Source organism: Dasypus novemcinctus, chromosome 6 (assembly GCF_030445035.2).
Source record: "Dasypus novemcinctus isolate mDasNov1 chromosome 6, mDasNov1.1.hap2, whole genome shotgun sequence".
In the NCBI taxonomy this organism is placed as follows: domain Eukaryota; kingdom Metazoa; phylum Chordata; class Mammalia; order Cingulata; family Dasypodidae; genus Dasypus; species Dasypus novemcinctus.
The window spans coordinates 79,115,241-79,136,391 of NC_080678.1; the positions used below are offsets into that span (position 1 = coordinate 79,115,241).

General features: G+C 38.6%; 1 protein-coding gene across 1 annotated transcript in view; it reads right to left on the reverse strand.

Moving 5' to 3' along the window:
• Nucleotides 1-7,312: 7,312 nt before the first annotated feature.
• PPA1 (inorganic pyrophosphatase 1) overlaps nt 7,313-21,151 on the reverse strand; it is a 29,923-nt gene continuing 16,084 nt past the window's right edge. Inside the window, exons 5-11 of the mRNA XM_058298963.2 lie at nt 20,380-20,466; nt 17,087-17,213; nt 13,510-13,637; nt 12,714-12,799; nt 9,326-9,395; nt 8,281-8,323; nt 7,313-7,674 (exon numbers count right to left, since the gene is read on the reverse strand). Of these exons, the coding sequence (XP_058154946.1) occupies nt 7,643-7,674; nt 8,281-8,323; nt 9,326-9,395; nt 12,714-12,799; nt 13,510-13,637; nt 17,087-17,213; nt 20,380-20,466 (573 nt within the window). The 3' untranslated portion in view covers nt 7,313-7,642. The remainder of the gene's footprint in view (nt 7,675-8,280; nt 8,324-9,325; nt 9,396-12,713; nt 12,800-13,509; nt 13,638-17,086; nt 17,214-20,379; nt 20,467-21,151) is intronic.

Below are 21,151 nucleotides of genomic sequence, written 5' to 3' on the forward strand. Positions count from 1 at the left end.
TAACACTCAACTTAGAGCTGCTGAGAGAATTAGAGGAGACACAGCACATACATTAAGCCTGTGGTACAAGCCTGACATTTAGGAAGTGCCCATAAATGGGAGTTGTTTTGCTGCTCTCGCTGTGGTTAGACATTTGCTGGAATCAATTAACGCACACTGATCATATTAAAGCCACTGAGAAATGTTTGCCAATCCCTGAAATTTAAGACTACGGCAGTGCTTTCAAACATCAGCGTGCATTAAACCCACCTGGGGAACTGGTTAAAAATGAGACTCCAGGCCCAGCCCCTCTCAGTTCTGATTAAATTTTTTAAAAAGATTTATTTATTTATTTATTTATTTATTTATTTATCTCCCATTCCAACTCCTCCCCCCGCCCCAGTTGTCTGTTCTCTGTGTCTATTTGCTGCAATGTCTTCTTTGTCCGCTTCTGTTGTTGTCAGCGGCCTGGGAATCTGTGTTTCTTTTAGTTGCGTCATCTTGTTGTGTCAGCTCTCCGTGTGTGCGGCGCCATTCCTAGGCAGGCTGTGCTTTCTTTCGCGCTGGGCGGCTCTCCTTACGGGGCGCACTCCTTGCGCGTGGGGCTCCCCTACGCGGGGACACCCCTGCATGGCAGGGCACTCCTTGTGCGCATCAGCACTGCACATGGGCCAGCTCCACACGGGTCAAGGAGGCCCAGGGTTTGACCTCCCATGTGGTAGGTGGACGCCCTAAACACTGGGCCAAGTCCTCTTCCCTGATTAGATTTTTATGTGTTTTGTTTTTGTTTTTGTGTTTTTGTTTTTGTTTTAAATAACTACTGCTGATGATTCAGTGCAGGTACCACTTGGAGAGAGGCTACCTTGGACCAGGAGCCCTTCTCCACCATTTATCTGAGAGCACTGTTCTCCTGCTTTATTTGCTTTTCAAAAAAAAAAAAATTTTTTTAAAGTTATACATGCTTCTAGAAAATAACTCAAAGAGTACAGAAGCTGGTAAAGTGGAAGGAAATGCCTCTTCCTTGCTTAACTCCACGTTCCCTGCCCCAAAGGTAATCTCTATAAACTCTTTTTTCCTCCACCCAGAAATTTTCTATGCCCATACAAGCACAGCCATTAATGTATCTTTCCCCCAAAACACTACAGATAGGATTGTACAATAGAGCAGGGGTTGGGAAAATTTTTCTGTAATTGGTCAAAAAGTAAATATTTTCGGTTTGGGGACCATATGTGGTCTCTGTCCCAACTACTCAGTTTTGCCATTGTAGCATGAAGGCAGCCAGTGTGTAAGTAGACGGGAGTGACTGTTCCTAGAGAATTTATTTACAAAGCCAGCTAAGGGCAGGACCCAGCCCCTAAGCCAGAGTTTGCTTTCGGTTACTGCTCTTGTGTACTACAACCTTCTGTTTTCATATCTATGATATGATGTTAAACATCTTTCCCACATCTGCCTGTGCTTATTCTAACTCATTCTGACATTGTGGTTCTCATTGCTTAATCTTATTTCTGGCGAGTATATTCTGTTATTTTAAAGGTTTTGTAATAACTAAGGAAAAGATCCCGAAGACCAGCAGCGGCATTAATGAACCATGTGGCAAGTGATTCAAAATTTTAACTCTTAAATAAATGCTTTTCCACTTGAAGCAATTTACACAGCATTCTTGTCAATGTAAAAGCAAATTCACTCCTGCCCAGAGAACCCCCAGAAAGCAGTAGGTGTAGCTTTTTCTAAATGTAAAGAACTTTATGAGCAAAAACATAATGTCAGCCCTTGCAGAGTGAGTATGCTTATCAGGTAGGAAGTAATTGCTATTACAGCTGTAGTTCACGCAGGCCTGGGCTCAGTGACAATGAAAATGCGTTTTGAATTTTCAATGAGTTCTCATTCAGACCCCTTCCACAACTGGGACAACACTTAGAGTTTCCTTATCTGAAAAAAAAAAATGCATTGATCACAGTGTTGAGATTACAACTATGAACAAGCAGCATTTACTGAACACCTACTGTAACACTGGCACTGGGTGAGACCTTTCATGTACATCCTCTCATTTAATTCTCATGCCAGCCCGTGATGGCTGGTTCTATTGCCATCTTACAGATGGGAAGTCTGAAGCTGATACAGGTTAAAGAATTTACCCAGACCTGTTTGATTTCCAAGCCTGATGAAAAAGTAATCACATGCTGTGTTAAAAACTGGCAAAAGGTTTGCAGAAAGCATGTCAATATAAGAACAAATTGTGAATATCTTGTGACTCTGCAATTTACCCCTGGAAGTTTATCCTTAGAAAATAATTCAAAGAGAAAAAGCCATCCCCAAATATAACAAAGAGCTAAAACATTAGAAACAACAAAGCTTAACGAAAAGGGAATAATTAATAGATAACAGGACATCAGTTTGATGGATAAGTCCCAATTAATAATGCTTTTGAAGACAGAGATGTAATGTAAAACAGCAAGAAAATCAATTATCTCAACGTTAAGTCATCTGGGCATAAATCCTGCCTATACCACATACCAACTGAGTGACTGGTGGCAAGTTTCTTAGGTTCTCTAATCTTTTTCTAGTTAAAAAAAAAAAAAAAAAGAGAGAGAGATTATCTGTGTGTTAAATGAGATAATGTGTCAAAGCATATGGCATTCTTACTAAATGTGGTTTCCATTATTACAAGGGAAACTGTTGATGAAAAATAGAGCAGATTGTATTTCCACAAATGGTCTCAACAGTATGTCCTATCCCACAGGTTCTTCTTACAGTGTGACGTTGACACTCCTCTCCCTTCAAGAGGCAGGGTCTATATTCCCTTCCCTTGAACTGGGAGTGGCTTTTTTTTTTTTAAAGATTTGTTTATCTATCTATCTATCTATCTATCTATCTATCTATCTATCTATCTATCTACCTACCTACCTATCTCCCCTTGCCCCCCACCTGCCCCAGCTGTCTGTTCTCTGTGCCCATTTGCTGCATGCTCTTCCCTGTCCACTTCTGTCGTTGTCAGTGGCATGGGAACCTGTGTCTCTTTTTGTTGTGTTATCTTGTGTCAGCTCTCCATGTGTGCGGCGCCATTCCTGGGCAGGCTGAACTTTCTTTTGCGCTGGGCGGCTCTCCTTATGGGGCGCACTCCTTGTGCATGGGGCTCCCCTACACGGGGACACCCCTGTGTGGCACAGCACTCCTTGTGCGCATCAGCACTGTGCATGGGCCAGCTCCACACGGGTCAAGGAGGCCCGGGGTTTGAACCGTGGACCTCCCATGTGGTAGACAGACGCCCTAACCACTAGGCCAAGTCCGCTTCCCTGGGAGTGGCTTTTAACTATGGCAGAAGTGATGCTGTGTGGGTTCCAAGGCAAGTCATGAAAGGTGATACAGCTTCTGCCTGGTTCACTTGGGGCACTAGCTTTTGGAGCCCAGCCACTGTGCGGGGAAACCCAAGTAGCCCCATGGAAAGGCAACACACACAGTCATGCCGACAGCCACAGCTGAGGTCACAGCCAGTAGTCAGTGAGTAAACAAGCTTCAGGCAATTCCAGCCTCTTGCTGTGGAGCCACCTCCAGCCTTCAAGTCTTCGCAGCTTGAGGCCACAGACATTGTGGAGCGGAGACAAGCCATCCCAGCTATGCCCTTTCTGAATTCCTAACTCATAGGATCCCTGAGCATAATCAAACGGTGGTTGTTTCATACCATGAAGTTTGGGATGATTTATTATTATGCAGTAAAGATAACTGAAACAAAAAGTAAACAAAAGCAGAACAAAGATAGAATACACATTCCTTGAGACACACAGACATTCTTTATAGTTCACGGTAATAGTAACTCAACAGCATTTCTTGGGCTCAGCCTCTAAAAGCAAAATTTCTCAAACTCTAGTCTGTCTCAACCAGGTTGAAAGGTTCCTGGGTAGGGGCAGCCCTTCCAGGTACAGTTTGATGTCCTCTTCTTGCTTGGTCTGGGTCCCAAGCTGAGGCCAGAAAGATGGCAAAGGCTGCCGGCATTTAACAGATAACAGGACGCGCTCCCCAGTTGCAGTAGCCGTCTGCTGCTCCTGGCATTGACCTAGACGCTAACAGTGACTTAATCCGTTTTGTTCAACGCTGCATCCCCAGAACTGAAAGCAGTGTCTGGCGCAAAGTCAGATCTCAAGGAATGTTTGTTGAACAGCTGTTGTCCTAGGATTTAGAATTTCTTTCTGGTTTTAGTACACGGATAGCTTTTATCCAGTATCACTAATGGGGAAGAAAGTTCCACTTACCTAAAGCTTCTTCTGCTGGTTTGGGACCCCAGAACTAGAGGAGCAGTAGAGCAGCAGGGCATCTTGCATCCTGTCACCCAACAGAAGGCTGCCAGACCTGGCATATCCCAACATCCAGCCAAGCAACAGAAGGCAGCCCAGGGAGGCTCAGTCCTCCCGTGGATCAGATGGGAGCTCCTCTGGTGAGCCCAACACCATCAGCAAGCAGGAGCGATGGGGGCCCCTCCAGAAATAAGCAACCAGGGTGGCACTGTCCTTCCCCCAAGGCTTGAGACTCCCCTTTTCTACCAAGAGATACTGTGGCAAGTGGTGGGTGAGCAGGCTGAAGCCTCTTTGTTGCCATGGCCCAAGTCTCTCCTCTCCTGCCCAGGGACATCGGGACAGTGGGGAGGAAAGTGACAGCAGCAGTAAGGGGATCTAACCAACCCGTCTTTACTGAGAAAGGTCCAGCCCCCTCAGCCAGGATCAGCAGGGACCATGAAGAGCCCCAGCAGCACCAGGTAAACCAAAAAGATTAAAACAAACCACAGGGAAGCAGCCTTGGCCCAATAGATAGGGTGTCTGCCTACCACATGGGAGGTCCGCAGTTCAAACCCCAGGCCTCCTTGACCTGTATGCAGCTGGCCCATGCGCAGTGCTGATGCGCACAAGGAGTGCCCTGCCACGCAGGGGTGTCCCCCGTGTAGGGGAGACCCACATGCAAGGAGTGCGCCCTGTAAGGAGAGTCGCCCAGCGTGAAAGAAAGTGCAGCCTGCCCAGGAATGGCGCCGCACACACGGAGAGCTGACGCAGCAAGATGACGCAACAAAAAGAAACACAGATTCCCATGCCACTGATAAGGATAGAAGTGGTCACAGAGGAACACACAGCAAATGGACACAGAGAGCAGACAACTGGCAGTGGGGAGGGGAGAGAAATAAATAAAAAATAAATGAATCTTTAAAAAAAAAAAAAAAATACCACAAAGGTGCTGGAAATTAAACTGCCATTGAGATCACTACCCATCTAAGAGAATGGCTAAAATAAAGGCTGTGGAGAAAATGGGTCACTCATATCTTGCTGCTGGAAATGTGTAACAGTATAGCCACCCTGGAAAACAATTTGGCAATTTCTTATAAAACTAAACATATGCCTATCATACCACCTAGCAATTGTACTACCGGGCATTTTTCCCAGAGAAACAAAAGCTTATGACCATATAAAAATCTGTATATGAATATTCATAGCTACTTTAATTGTAATAGTCAAAACCTGGAATTAGCCTAGATGTCCTTCTATTGTGAGAAACAGGCTTATCTGTTCCCTATTTGTTGCACTTGTCCCCAGTTATTGTAAACGTCGCCGTGCTGATGAGGAACAGCTGCTTTGGAGTACCTGATAAATATGATGTGAAATTAGGGTTGAGGCTCTCAGTTTCAGAAGCTGTGAGTCCCCTGGTCCCATCTTTATTTCCTCTCATGTCTCTCTCTCTCTGTCCTTTTATTTCTCTAAGTTCTGCGTCGCCTTCCCTTTGAGGCAAAGGACTGGTGACTTAGCGCAGCATCCTTCAATAGGTGAATGGCTAAACAAACTGTGGTACATACATACCATGGAATATTACCCAGTAAGAAAAAGGAATGACTAAAAAAAGGAACAAACTATCAATATATGCAACAACTTGAATGAATCTCCAGGGAATGAGGCTGAACAACAAAAGCCAATCCCAAAAGGTAATATATGTACAATTCCATTTATATAATCATTTTGAAATGACAAAATTTTAGAAAAGAGGAGAGATTAATGACTGCAAGAGCCAGGGCTGGGTGTGAAAGAGAACGCATCGGTGTGGTTATAAAGTGGTAACAAGACATCCTTGTAATGTATATAATTGTATAGAACATACTCCCCCCACCCACATACACACACATACAAGTGAGTAAAAGTAAAACTGGGGAGCGGGTGTGGCCCAATGGATAGGGCATCCGCCTACCACATGGGAGGTCCGTGGTTCAAACCCCGGGCCTCCTTAACCCGTGTGGAGCTGGCCCACGCGCAGTGCTGATGCGCGCAAGGAGTGTACCGCCATGCAGAGGTGTCCGCCGCGTAGGGGAGCCCCACGCGCAAGGAGTGCACCCCATAAGGAGAGCCGCCCAGCGCAAAAAGTGCAGCCTGCCCAAGAATGGCACTACACACATGGAGGGCTGACACAACAAGATGACACAACAAAAAGAAACACAGATTCCCGGTACAGCTGGTAAGGACAGAAGCAATCACAGAACACACAGCGAAATGGACACAGAGAGCAGACAACTGGGGGAGGGGGGGAAAGGGAGAGAAATTTAAAAAAAAAAAAAAGTAAAACTGGAGAAATCTGAATAAGAACAGTGACTTGTATATGTCAATGTCCTAGATGTAATGTTAATATACTATAGTTTCCGAAAATGTTACCATTGGGGGAAAGTAGATAAAGTGTACAAGGAATCTCTACATTTAAGTCTAGTGTACTGTGAATCCAAAGTTATCTCAATAAAAATTTCAACTAAAGAAATCTGGGGAGCTGATGTAGCTCAAGTGGTTGAGTGCCTGTTTCCATGTTCGAGGTCCCAGGTTTGATCCCTGGTACCTCCTAAACATGGACAAACAAACAAACGCAAAAAACAACTCTCGCTGGGGAGCAGATGTAGCTCACTGGTTGAATGCCTGCTTCTCATGTACAAGGTCTGGGTTCAATCTCTGGTACCTCTTTAAAAAAAACAAAGCTGACTGCTCACCACATGCTATTACACAAATAAGATCTGTTCTACAGATGAGGGAACTGAGGTTTCAAGTGGCTGGTAACTGACATAGTACAGAGTTAATAAGTAGATGTAAAGCCTTTGCTTTACAATGGGATGCCAACAATTATGTAACGAAGCATAGTATCAAAACAACCAGAAGTTTAAAAGATTCCATTCTCAGGTCCCTAAGAATAAGCAGTCAGTTTTAGTCTAACAAGTAATTATAAAATTGAATTTTAAGATCCTTGATAGAAAACAAACACTGAAAAGTACCCATTCCTGCTTGGTAATGTCAGGCTTCAGAATAAAATAAAAATATCCTAAACTGAATTTCAGCAAAATAATTTTATTTCTAACACATGGTAAACATATACATCCAGTATGTGTTTATCTTTCACATCTATTCACAAATGACTTTCAAATTACAACATCTGCTTTTATATTTAAGCATGTAATAAAGTTATCTTAGTTGAAATATGAAAATGAAAAAGGCTTTTAGACAGACAACATTCTGAATATCTGGGATTGGTCACAGCAGAATTTGGTTTATGAAGATTAGCTCTATAAATTTAAAGCTTTGAAAAGCTACTACTTTTGCAACTAATACTTCAAGATGAAAAGAACACAGCAGTATCAGCTTTGTATTCCAGAGAAATTTCCTTAGTTTTTCTGGTGATGGAACCATTTATCCACTATATTCAAAGAAAAGAAAAACAAATTAGAATTCCTGCTAAGAATCAAAATTACATCCAACATGTAATAAAAATAACATACTTGCTTTAATGAATCCTACTATGGATTATCATAAAACAAATATACATACACGCAAAATTACTAGAGCAAAACAGGTCATTTGTCACAGCATTTTCTTTTGAGCTTCCTCATTCTTGAGGCTAATCCTATAGAAGTGTGATTTTCAAACATGTTTTTCTCACCAAAAGAACCTTACAGAGAATTCTAACATCTAAATGGGAAGAGAAGCAGAACTGTTTTCTGGGAGAAGCAGCTTGTGTTCACATGGGGACATAGAGCCCAGCCCAATCAGGTGCCCCTTCAGTGTCCATGAGACATTTACACGCAACTCGGAAATATTGTGGGTCAGTTTGAAAACCACTGTGACAGAAACTGGCAATAAAGGGGATATGCAGCAGTCCATCTTTCTTTCCACTAAATTATGGAACTCTGAAAAGGTTTCTTTTTTCCTTTTCCTTCCCCCTCTCTCCACATGTATGTAAGCGTGTACACATGCACACACATACACAATGTTTAATGTAATTTTGCTAGAAAGTAGACCTTACCATCTGTTGGTAATGTACAGGCAGATTCACAAGGTGGTGGTAACTGAAATTAAAAGTTAAAAATATATTAGTCTAATCCCAGAAAAAAAAAAAAGCTAAAAAGGATACTGACACAAAAACTAATCTGAACAGAAGACAGCTATCCTAGTTTTCAGGTCCTAAAAACAATAACATACAGAAAAAGGCAAGGTTTGCTGTACTACCAAGAGAAACTAGCAGATTAAAGCCTCCTGGCTTTTAAAGACACAGGAGAATAATAATAATTATTTTTTAAAGAAATAAAGAAAAACTAATTTCATGCACATATAAGGACATTTTATATATATATAAATAATGTGAACAAAGTGTTCTCATTAAAGAGTCAACCACTGACTTTTCCCTTCCTACTTATCCATTCTAACTCCTAAGTGTCAGGATTCATATATAATTAAAGATAAATCTAAACATACTGGCTTCATCTTTAAATTGTTCTTTTTACTTTCTACTACCCCATTTACAAGCCAGATCTCATTTTCTTTGATTTTTTAAAATATTATAAATGAGAATAATTTAAGATGACCTAGTTCTATCTTTAGGCTAATCCAAAAATAGCACAAAAACAACATTATTTCCATGATGAATGGTTTATTACCTCACATGAGTCTTTTTTAATATTTAAACCACTCCTACAATAGTACCCCAAATTTAATAAATTCCTTGCTCTAACCAGGCCAAGTAAATTCTCATTTGTTCTTTTGTGAAAAATGACTTATGATAGGTATACAGGCACTTGGGTTACTTGGTACATTCTGGAATCATTTTGATTTTTATAAACTATACTACTTGCTATCTTTTTAACATATGGTTGACCAGGACCACTCCCCAGCTGCTCCCCTCAAAAGGGTATTTTTGTGTGTCCAAGGTTTCTAATTTCAAGACTTTACACAGTAATATGAGTATGAGAGGTACTCAAATATTTATTGAAAGCACTTCTCTTCCCCATTTAGCACTTTTTTTTTTTTTTTTTGCCACCAGGTATTCTTTTTTTAAGGAAAATTTTACATACAGCATCCACAATGGCTTTGGCAGCATCGGGCTCACACTTGAAGGGGCTCTCAGACACTGTTGTATTCATGCTATTAAATAAAATAAAAGAAATCATAAGTCACAAAAAATTCGCTCTTAAGAGTTAAAAAATAACCAGATGACATTTAAGTCTGGTTTAATTGAAAGCTTTCTCACCTATATTAAACACTGTCACTACTTGTTTGGGCAAGCTACAGCTATTCTTTTTTTTTTTTTTAAAGATTTATTTATTTATTTAATTCCCCCCCCTCCCCTGGTTGTCTGTTCTTGGTGTCTATTTGCTGCGTCTTGTTTCTTTGTCCACTTCTGTTGTTGTCAGCGGCACGGGAAGTGTGGGCGGGCCATTCCTGGGCAGGCTGCTCTTTCTTTTCACGCTGGGCGACTTTCCTCACGGGCGCACTCCTTGCGCGTGGGGCTCCCCCACGCGGAGGACACCCTTGCGTGGCACGGCACTCCTTGCGCGCATCAGCACTGCGCATGGCCAGCTCCACACGGGTCAAGGAGGCCCAGGGTTTGAACCGCGGACCTCCCATATGGTAGACGGACGCCCTAACCACTGGGCCAAAGTCCGTTTCCCAGTACAGCTATTCTTGTGGTCAGTTTTACTTATAGATTTAATTAAATTCAAATCACTTAAATTCAGATTTAAGAACCTGAGATTGAAGGCTTATATTTCTCATTGACAGAGCTGAGAAATACATATAAAAATAAGACTTTTTTTCCTAATTGGAAAATAATGAAAGAAAAATAATTCCAAAAAGCCAGTTCCTGTCATTGTTGGTGAGATATTTGAGAGAAATAATTCTGGCAGGAATAACACTGAGTTCAACATCTGTGGGAAAAAATTTGGTAAAATGTGTTCAAAACTTTTAAAAAGTTCATATGCTTTGATAGAGAAATTCTACTTCTAAGAACCCAATTGAAGATTTTAAAAATCATCTAGAAAGATGTTTGCCAGACACTATTTCACTATTGATATTTTAAGAGAAAAACTGATAGCAATCAAAATGTCCAACAATAGGGAATGATCAAAAATGGTTTCCCAACTATTTTAAATACTATATATTATAAAAATACTATTTTTTATGACATGAGGAAATGCTTATAACATGGTGTTAAATAAAAACATCCTAAAACAAATTGTACATACAATATGATCCTCATTATCAAAAAAAAAAAAAAAAGCATTATATATGCACACAAAGGACTATAAAAAGAAAAATTCCAAATGTTAGTAGGGGTGTCTCTGGAAACAGTATGGTTATAAGTGATCTTTTAAAAATGTTTTCTTTTTATTATCATTGTTCAAATATCCCTTTCCTATACATCAATTATCGTAGTATTTATTTTTATATATGGGTATATTGAGATGTTTTATTAAAATGAAATAGGAAATATCTGCAGTTATCTGTTACTTAACACACCTTAAGTACGTCTCCACAGAAATAATAAAATACCACAAAATAGAGACGTTAACTTAAAAACAAAGCACTATGATTAAACATTTTCATACAAATGTGTTAATGTACTCAATTTTTCTGTTGTTCATGGAAGGGCAATGTTTCCATTTTACTGGACTTTATCCTGACTCATGGAATAGAATATTCCTGGAAAAACTATTTTTTATACATTAGGATTTTTCTCATACTCAGGAAAAAATGCTACTTCCCAGATAAATTATGACATTAAAAAAATTAAAAATAGAAAATTTTAGAAGTACAGAAAGTCACAAAACAAGAGTGTCCCTCCACTCTCCAAAGGGTTGTCTCCAAAGACAAGCACTACTTACAGTCCTTTAGCTGCTCTCCAGAAAAAAATTTTTTAAATAGATACTGAGATAGATGTGTGTGTTTTGTGCGTGTGTGCATTGAATTTGCTGGGATGGGATCATATTAATATATTACTATGGACTTTGCTTTTCCTACTTAATATATTTTGGACATCATTCCATATCACCATATATAGATCTAGTTTTTTTTTTAAAGTGTGCCACATAGTGTGCTACTATACGGGTGCAATGAACAGCCTTATACATATTTCTTGATGAATTTTTTGGCATTATCTTTAAGATACAGTCCTAGGAGTGTTGCTATAAAGAAAAATACATGTATTTTTAATTTTTGGACTAGACATGCCAAATTGCCCTTCAGAAAAGCTGTATCCACAGGCTTGTTGCCTGTTTTTGTTTCTCTCACCAATTATATATATTATCCTTGACATCCCTGGCTATCATCAAACTTTGAAAATTTTTACAAATCTAGTAGAGAGTAACATTATCTTACTGAATTGCATTTTACATTATGAGATTGTTCATCTTTTAATATATAAACTGCCTTGTCCCCTTTTCCCCTTCATTAAGTTGTTAGTCTTTTTTCTTACTGACTTGGATATCTATTTGTAAACTATGGAATTTAGCCCTTTGCCATGTGAAGAAAATAAAAGAAACTGGGGAAAATTGTCTTCTGGTATACAAAAACAGAAATATTGTGAGTAAACCTTTCTTTTATGGATTTTGAGTTTTCTGCTCCATTTTGAAAGGTATTCCTTACTACAAGGTAATAAATAAATTCAACTAAGCTTTTTTAAAAAAATAAATCTCAGCCTATTTCTTTATTTATTTTTAGGTGGTGCTAGGGGTTGAACCCAGGACCTCCATGTGGAAAACTGGTGCACAACCAGAGCCGTAGCAGTCTCCCTGAGTTGAATCCCTCATTTTCCAATACTTCTACATCTTATTTCTATTCATATTTCTTATTTCTGGCTAGTATTTCCAGAACAACATTAGTTAAGTGATGATAGTGGATAACCTCTTATAAATATTTAAATACCTAAGAGAAGTGTATTGTACTGATAAAGAAGATGGGTTTCGGGCAGGGACTGAGTCCTAGCTCCAACATTTATTACGGTGTGAGGAAAGTTAAGTTTAATCTCTCTATACCTCAATTATGTGCTTGGCAGATACTAACTGTTCAATAAACATTAGCTATTCTTATTAATGGTAGTTACAATTCAGTGCACATAGTAGATCCTGATTTAGTTGTGATACATCTTATAAATTTACATCATTAATCAAACTTACTTTATCTAATACATTCTGCGCACCCTGATGCTTGGCAGCCTTTCCCAATTACCCTTAAGCAGCTCCGATCTCACAGTCCCCTTTATAATTTTAGTTTGCACTTATTAAGAGAGTATTTTATAGACACTTCAATTGTTTATGTATGGATTTTGCCTTCCCACTCAAGCATTGACGGGCAAAACCAGTTATCTCTGTTCAAAGTAAATGGTGTCTTAGGGTTATTAAAAACCTTTGGAGCAAGCTGGTCTGTTTCATGCGTTAAACATGGAGAAAAAAGCCAAAAGCTTACCAACTGATTCCTTTTCCATCGGTTTTCTTAGTCACTAATGCTCTCCAATGGTCATGAGTGCTTTTAATAATATCAATTGCAAAGTCCTATAATTTGAAGAGATATGCATTATAATCATTGGAAAATGTTCTTTTCCTATTATCAAAATTTTCTCAAAACCTGACACTTTGTCTGTTTTGAATCACTTCCTTGTGTCAAAAACGGAGAACATTTAAATGAATAAATCAACATCAAGACTGTCTTATGTCTTTAGACCTTTGTTTTATAAACCCGATAGACTTTATATGGTAACAGTATGGTTAAATTGTAAGTTTGGGGAAGTGGACTTGGCCCAGTGGTTAGGGCGTCTGTCTACCACATGGGAGGTCCGCAGTTCAAACCCCGGGCCTCCTTGACCCGTGTGGGGCTAGCCCACGCGCAGTGCTGATGTGCGCAAGGAGTGCCGTGCCACGCAGGGGTGCCCCTGCGTAGGGGAGCCCCACACACAAGGAGTATGCCCTGTAAGGACAGCCGCCCAGCACGAAAGAAAGTGCAGCCTGCCCTGGAATGGTGCCGCCCACACAGAGAGTGACACAGCAAGATGATGCAACAAAAAGAGACACAGATTCTGGTGCTGCTGACAACAACAGAAGCAGACGAAGAAGAACACACAGCAAACAGACACAGAGAACAGACAACTGCGGGGAGGTGGGGAGGGAAGGTGAGAGAAATAAAAAAATAAATAAATCTTAAAAAAAAAATTATAAGTCTGAAAGCAAACAGGCCTAAAGCTACAATTCAAATGGCTTTTCTTAACCTTATCTTTAAATTCTGCATTGAAAGCAAATTCATTCTCTGGTTTTCCATCAGGAACCTTGTACCGTCTAAACCAGTCCACAGTGGCTTCCAGGTAGCCAGGTTTCAGCCGTTTGACATCATTAATATCTAAGAAGAGAATAAGCAGATAGCAAGATGCATAAGTAATTATTAATGCACAAAAAATGTATCAAGTACTTACTATGGATTATCTAAGAATTTTAAGATAATATTGGAGTTAATCACTTCATTGATAATATATATACGCATTAAAAGGAAAAATCCAGTATCTTACAATTGCTCTTACATTAATTAGTAAGAGAACTATTAGACAGTAAGTGCCATTAGATAAGAGGATAGAGGAATGGTTGGGGGCTATGCAATGAAAGACCCAGTATGGCAAATATGTATAACATCAGTGTTATCACACTGACCAAACCCTTGCTAAATGCCAGCAAACAGAAGATATAAATGTTAAAAAGTCTATCAGGAAAAGTATTACTGGGAGAAGGAATGGATTCAACAGCAGAAACATTTATATTTATATAAAATAACTGCTAAAAAATAAAAAAAATAAAATAATTGCTTTAAGTCTAACCTATAATTTATACAGTTAAAGGATATCAAACATTCTGTCATCATAAAATCATTAAAAGTATAAAAAATTTACAAAATGAACTGGGAAATATTTAAACATTGGTAGATTTCAAAGAATTTATAGTTAACATAAAATCTGTCACCTGACACAGAATCTGAAATCCCAGAAATTAAAAAAAATATAAGAGCTGATTAACTCTGATTGTAAACTAGACATTATAAAGGTGTGCTGGATCCAGATTGGGAAACCTAGAGCACAAAAAAAAAAAAAAAAAAAAGTGGGAAAACTCAGTAGATGTTTGCTCCTCATGCTGTACATTATGTATGCATAGGCAAAACCCATGCAGAGATACCTGAGGAGGAAGATTTAAGAACTGCTTCCTGATGCCACATCAAGGACGTATCAGTCTCCCTCCTGAAGTTGTGGCTAGTCAAAAATTCTCCCTTCTCTAGAAAAACTCTTCAGAATATAACTGATGACAAACAGACACTGCCTTAGACTGATATTTAGAGAAAGAAGCATACTACTTGCACCATGGGACCATCTAGAGAATGTTCTCAGGATTCTAATAATTTCTACTGGAATAAAGTAATACCCTAGCAAAATGGCGTTACCATAATGAAGACCTTGGCTTTACTAATCTGCCCAGAGCATGCCACTTAATGTGTGCTATGCTACTTTGCATAAGTAGCACATATAAAAATAGACACAGTGAGAAACAGAGATGACAAATGGATCAATGCACTCTCACTGTACAAAATCTAAACAATGCAGAAATACCTGAACAAAAATACAAGCGTCTCACTCTTCTCCCCATTTCACTATTAAAAGATTGGTGTTCTTCCAGTCCTTCTTCCATGACTTTATTTTGATGGTTTGAAGCTGTATGGACCCCAGAAAAATCATGTCCTTAAAGCTAATGTGGGTGTAAACCTATGGGAAGCAGGATCTTTTGATTAGATTACTGCAGTTAAGCTGTGGCCCAGGGTGGCTCTTAATCCTCTTAGTGCAGTCCTTTACAAACAGGATGAATAGGGAGACAGAAAGAGAGAGAAAGCTGGAAGCAACAAAACTCGGAAGAGAAGGAAGAGGCCAGCAGATGCTGCCATATGCCTTGCTATGTGTCAAGAGGATTTCAGGATCACTGGCAGCTGGTCTTCAGGAAGAAAGCATCACCTTGATGGTGCCTTGACTGGGACAATTCCCCAGCCTCATAACTATAAACTTGTAAACTATAATAATAAATTCATATCAGAAAAGTCTACGCATTTTATGGCAGCTTTAGCAACGTAACACAAATATAGATCTAAATGTATGTACTTTTTAAAAACATATATGAAATCACACCTTGTAAGATGAATTTAATAACAAAACAAAATGCCATTTTGTCTTAGTGATCTTTCCACATCCAAACATACAAATCTACTTCTTCTTGGTAATAGCCACACATGTACTCTACTATCTGGACAGACCATAATTATTTAATCATCTAGCCAGTTCATATAGTAGGCGATTTTACAGGTTTTTGCTACTTTAAACAATGCTACAATGAATATCCTTATACATACATCTTTGTATATATTTATGAGCAATTTTGTGGAACAGATATTTAAAAGTAGAATTACTGGGTCAAAATGATGCTGATCTTAATGTCAATTTCCTAAAAAAAAAAAGGAATTACACCAAATATATACTTGGCTCACATCACTTTTGAGTGTTCTCAATAGTCTATTAATGTATTCCAGTTGCCTTTTTTTTCCTAGTAAACTTTTAAATTTTAGAAGAGTTTTTTAGTTACAGAAAAGTTGCAAAAATAATACAAGGAGTTCCCATATACCCAATACTAAGTTTCCTACCCACCCCTCCTTTCATTTTTAGGAATCTGGGCCAGGACTTGAACCCAGGACCTCATATGTGGAAAGCTGGCTCTCAACCACTGAGCCATATCAGTTCCTCTGAGATGTAATTTTTGTTTGCTTGTCTGTTGTTGTTTTTTTTTTTTTTCAGGAGGCACCAGGAACCAAACCCAAGACCTCCCATGTGGGAAGCAGGTGCTCAACTGTGAGCTATACCCACTCCCCAGTTTCCCGTATTACTAACATCTTATATTAGTATAGGGCATTGGCCAGGGCCTGGGATGAAAGAAATTAGGATATTTTTGGGGGGATGATGAAAGCTTTCTGGAATTAATGGTGATGGTTCTACAACTTTGTAAATATTTTTAAAAATCCACTGAATTTTACAGTACAAAAGGGTAAATTTTATGATATGCAAATTATACCTCAATAAATAAAAATAAACGAAGCAACTGAGTGTTCATATGTGGGGAAGGATAAAAGAAAATGGTAAGGCAAGCCCTAATTACCAGATGTTTTTTCCCCTGAAGAGAAGGAAATAGTTTACTTTGTTAATTACAATAGATCAGTAGTGAAAATAATAATGCTTTGCCAAATGTTTTACTCTTCCCTTCCATTCTTTAACAGTTTGGTTAAAGAGAGTGAAGGTTTACAATTCTGTCATCATATATTAAGACTGGTGGTGCTTAAGAATGAGGTATAGGGCGGCGGACTTGGCCCAGTGGTTAGGGCATCTGTTTACCACATGGGAGGTCCACGGTTCAAACCCCGGGCCTCCTTGACCCGTGTGGAGCTGGCCCATGTGCAGTGCTGATGCGCACAAGGAGTGCCCTGCCACGCAGGGGTGTGCCTCATATAGGGGAGTCCCACGCGCAAGGAGTGCGCCCCGTAAGGAGAGCTGCCCAGCGCGAAAGAAGTTCAGCCGCACACACAGAGAGCTGACACAACAAAAAGAAACACAGATTCCCATGCCGCTGACAATAACAGAAGCGGACAAAGAAGATGCAGCAAATAGACACAGAGAACAGACAACCGGGGCGGGGGAGAAATAAATAAATAAATCTTAAAAAAAAAAAAAAGATGAGGTATAAAGACTTCAGACTCCTCATAAAAAGACTTCTTACCATTATAGTTGGCTGCATCAGGATCTTCCACATTAATGGCGATGACTTTCCAGTCAGTTTCCCCTTCATCAATCATAGCCAAAATGCCCAAAACTTTCACCCCAATTATTTCACCTCTTGCACATACCTGAGAGTGAAGAACCAGAGTCAGGATAATACTACTAAAAGAAACCTTTGAAAAATTTTTCTTAGTGGATAATAGGAAATAAGGAAGCTGTCAAGTTTATGTAAAAACTTACCTTACGATTGCTCCTTTCAGTAAATTTTAAAAAGCTAAAAATGTAAACACCTAATCAGTCTTACCAAGTTGGAAAACAGATACCCCTTATTATTTGTAGGTCATTAAGAACATCACCAGGGAAGCAGACTTGGTCCAGTGGTTAGGGCGTCCGTCTACCACATGGGAGGTCCACAGTTCAAACCCCGGGCCTCCTTGACCCGTGTGGAGCTGGCCCATGCGCAGTGCTGATGCGTGCAAGGAGTGCCGTGCGACTCAGGGGTGTCCCCCGTGTAGAGGAGCCCCACGTGCAAGGAGTGCACCCCGTAAGGCGAGCCACCCAACACGAAAGAAAGTGCAGCCTGCCCAAGAATGGTGCCACACACACGGAGAGCTGACACAACAAGATGACACAACAAAAAGAAACACAGACTCCTGGTGCCGCTGATAAGGATAGAAGCAGTCACAGAAGAACACAGCGAATGGACACAGAGCAGACAACTGGGGAGGGGGGAAGGGGAAATAAATAAATAAATAAATCTTTGGGAAAAAAAAAGAACATCACCAACATAATTAAAGGTAATTAAACTATGACTGATCGTTCCAAACTATAAATTATACATAACTGGTTTAAATATATATTTTAATGTAGCTTCTTTACCTTTAATTTTAAAGAAGTCACTTAGTTAGCTGAAAAACTAAAAAAGCACACATCCAATAAGGGTTTGAGTTCCATTTTATATATTTTATTTATTTTATTTTTTATTTCTTTCTCTCCACATCAGCACTGCACATGAACCAGCTCCACATGGGTCAAGGAGGCTTGGGATTTGAACTGCGGTCTTCCCATGTGATAAGCAGACACCCTATCCACTGGGCCAAGTCCGCTTCCCTCCATTTTATACAAAGAGATCACACAACTCAATGATAAAAAGAAAGAGCATATGTGGCTCAAATGGTTGAGCGCCCACCTCCCACATGGAGGTCTTGGTTTCAGTTCCCAGTGCCATCTGAAAAATCAAAAACAAACAACAAGCAAAACAAATGATAAAACCAACTCAGGGAAGTCAATGTGGCTCCGTAGTTGAATGCCAGCTTTCTATATATGAGGTCATGGATTCAATCCCAGGTACCTCAAAAAAAAACAAAACAAAAACAAAAAGACAACCCAATTAAAAAAAACAGGCAAAAGATTTGAAAAGACATTTTTCCAAAGAGGAAATACAAATGGCCAAAAAGCAAATGAAAAGATGCTCAACATCTCTAGCTATTGGGGAAATGCAGATCAAAACTATAAGACATCATTTCACACTTTACAGAATGGTCATTATTAAAAAAAACAGAAAACTACAAGTGCTGGAGAGAATATGGAGAAATGGGAACACTCTTTCACTATTGGTGGGAATGTAAAACGCAGCAGCTTCTGCAGAAGAGTTTGGTAGTTCCTCAGGAAGCTAAATATAGAACTGCCATATGATCCAGCAATCCTGCTACCAGGACTATATTCAGAAGCACTGGAAGCAAGACACAAACATATATTTGTACACCAATGTTCATAGCATCATTATTCACAATTGCTAAAAGATGGAAACAAACTAAGTACCCATCAATTGATGAATGGATAAACAAAATGTGGCATATACATATGACGGAATACTACTCAGCTATAAGAAGGAATGAACTTGGGATGCATGTGACAACATGGATGAACCTTGAGGATATTATGCTGAGTGAAATAAACCAGACACAAAAGGATGAATATTGTGTGGTCTCACTGATATGAACTAAATACAATGTGTAAAATTTTGGAGTTAAACTATAGATTAGCAGGAGACAGAATGTAGGTTGAGAAGGGGAAGCTCATGTTGAATGTATATAGAATGTTTAATAAGGTTGACTATAAATATATGGAAATGGATAGAGTTGAAGGTAGCACATTATATTGAGTATAACTAAACACTGCCAATTTATACATGTGATTGTGGCTGAAAGACATAATCTTGGGAGGTTAATGTTAATAGAAAGACAGCTAGAGAATAATCTAGGGACTGTATACTCTAGTGATTTTGGTGGTAGATGAGGAGTGCAGTTAACAATATAAATCAAAGAATGTTCCTCTATTACAAGGTGTTAAAAATATGGCAACACATGGGAAAAATACAACTAAAGTAACTTAGACTATAGTTAACAGTAATATTGTAATAGTTTTTTAGCAAAAGCAAAGATGGTATTATATCAATGCTACAGATTAAAAAAAAAGAATATGGGATTTAGTTTTATGAGATGTAAATATGATCAAGCATTTTTTTTTTCTTCATTTTTTTCATTAACAAGAAAACTTTGGTCATGTTCATTTAACCAATCTGGACTCATTTATTCATCTTTCAGAACACTGGAGAAACTACTGAGTTTGTTTTTAAGATTAAATAAGATAAATGTGCCTGGACAGGATTTTTTAAAGTAATGATTCCATAATTTGTTAAGCTGCCTTTTGTCGGTTATTTTATTTTTTAAAGTTGAAATAAAGTTTAAAAAACAAACAAACAAAACTGAATGACAACTTTCTTTTCAGTTGTTAAATATTTCCCTGAGCCTGAGAAAGATTGCAAAGTAATATAACCATAATCAGAAACTTAGAGTAATCTTATTTGATAGGGGAATTCTTATCATAAATTTCTGACTCATGCGGTCATTCAGCTTGGGCCAAATCCTTGTTCACTTCAAATCATTAAATAAGGTTTATCTTGGATAAAGATGAAATTTTCCTCCTACTACTCTACCTATTGACTAATTCTCTGCCTTCTACAGCAATACAGAACATGTCTACTTCTTTTATATATTTGCACATTTATACACACATGTACATATACACATTTTTTTTATACTAGGTTTAAATACACAAGTTATAACATACAAATGCTTGGAATGAAATGGAAACTTTAATTTATCACTCAGACACCACTATTTTTGCTAATATTCATGTATTTTATTCACAATATTTTTAGAAGTATAACCTATATATACATATTTCATTAATTATATGCCAATACTAAAAAAGAAATTCAGATTTCATTACCTTGCTTCCAATTTCACACACATCAATGGGGTCATTGTCGCCACTACAGCCAGTATGTTTGTCATTGTGTCCTGGGTCTTCCCAAGTCTGAAAAAATAAGGCATAGAGCATTCCCATAATTGCTATTTACGAAAGGATGAGGTTGACATTAAAAGATAACACCCTATGAGTTGTTCTTGCAAAAATATGAAATCTTCAGTAATTTTTTTCTTGTTTAAAAAATTTTAATCTTTATTCACATTTTAGAATCTTAATACACACAATAATTTCAATCAAATCCCAGAACCCCTATTATGTAACACTAAACTAAAACAATAATCCTATTTAAAACAAATTGACAACCACCACCCAATAACTGAAACAAACACAAACAAATATAAGCCTAAATACTTACTTTACAAATACATTAAAAGAAAACTGCTTTGATGAACTCTTTCTTGTAGATACTTATTATCTCCTACTAACTAGACTTTCTTCAAAACAAATTTCCAAAGCAGAGCTATATGGGCATAAAGACTGAAATGGAAATGAAGTGTTCTGATGGTGTAAGTATCATACTTTGACCAGGAACCAAGACTGAAAAGTTTAATTGGGATTTTCTGGAGCTTTAGATTGCTGACTTTCTTTCCTTGCTAAACTGCAAGACAGAGTCCTTGCAGAGCAACTCATAAAGAACTGATAGCTCTGCTGGCCAGAAATTTAGGTTTAAGAAAGCAAATTCCAACACACACAAGAATAAGTATTTTGCAATGTTTTCCCAAAAGGATGTTCT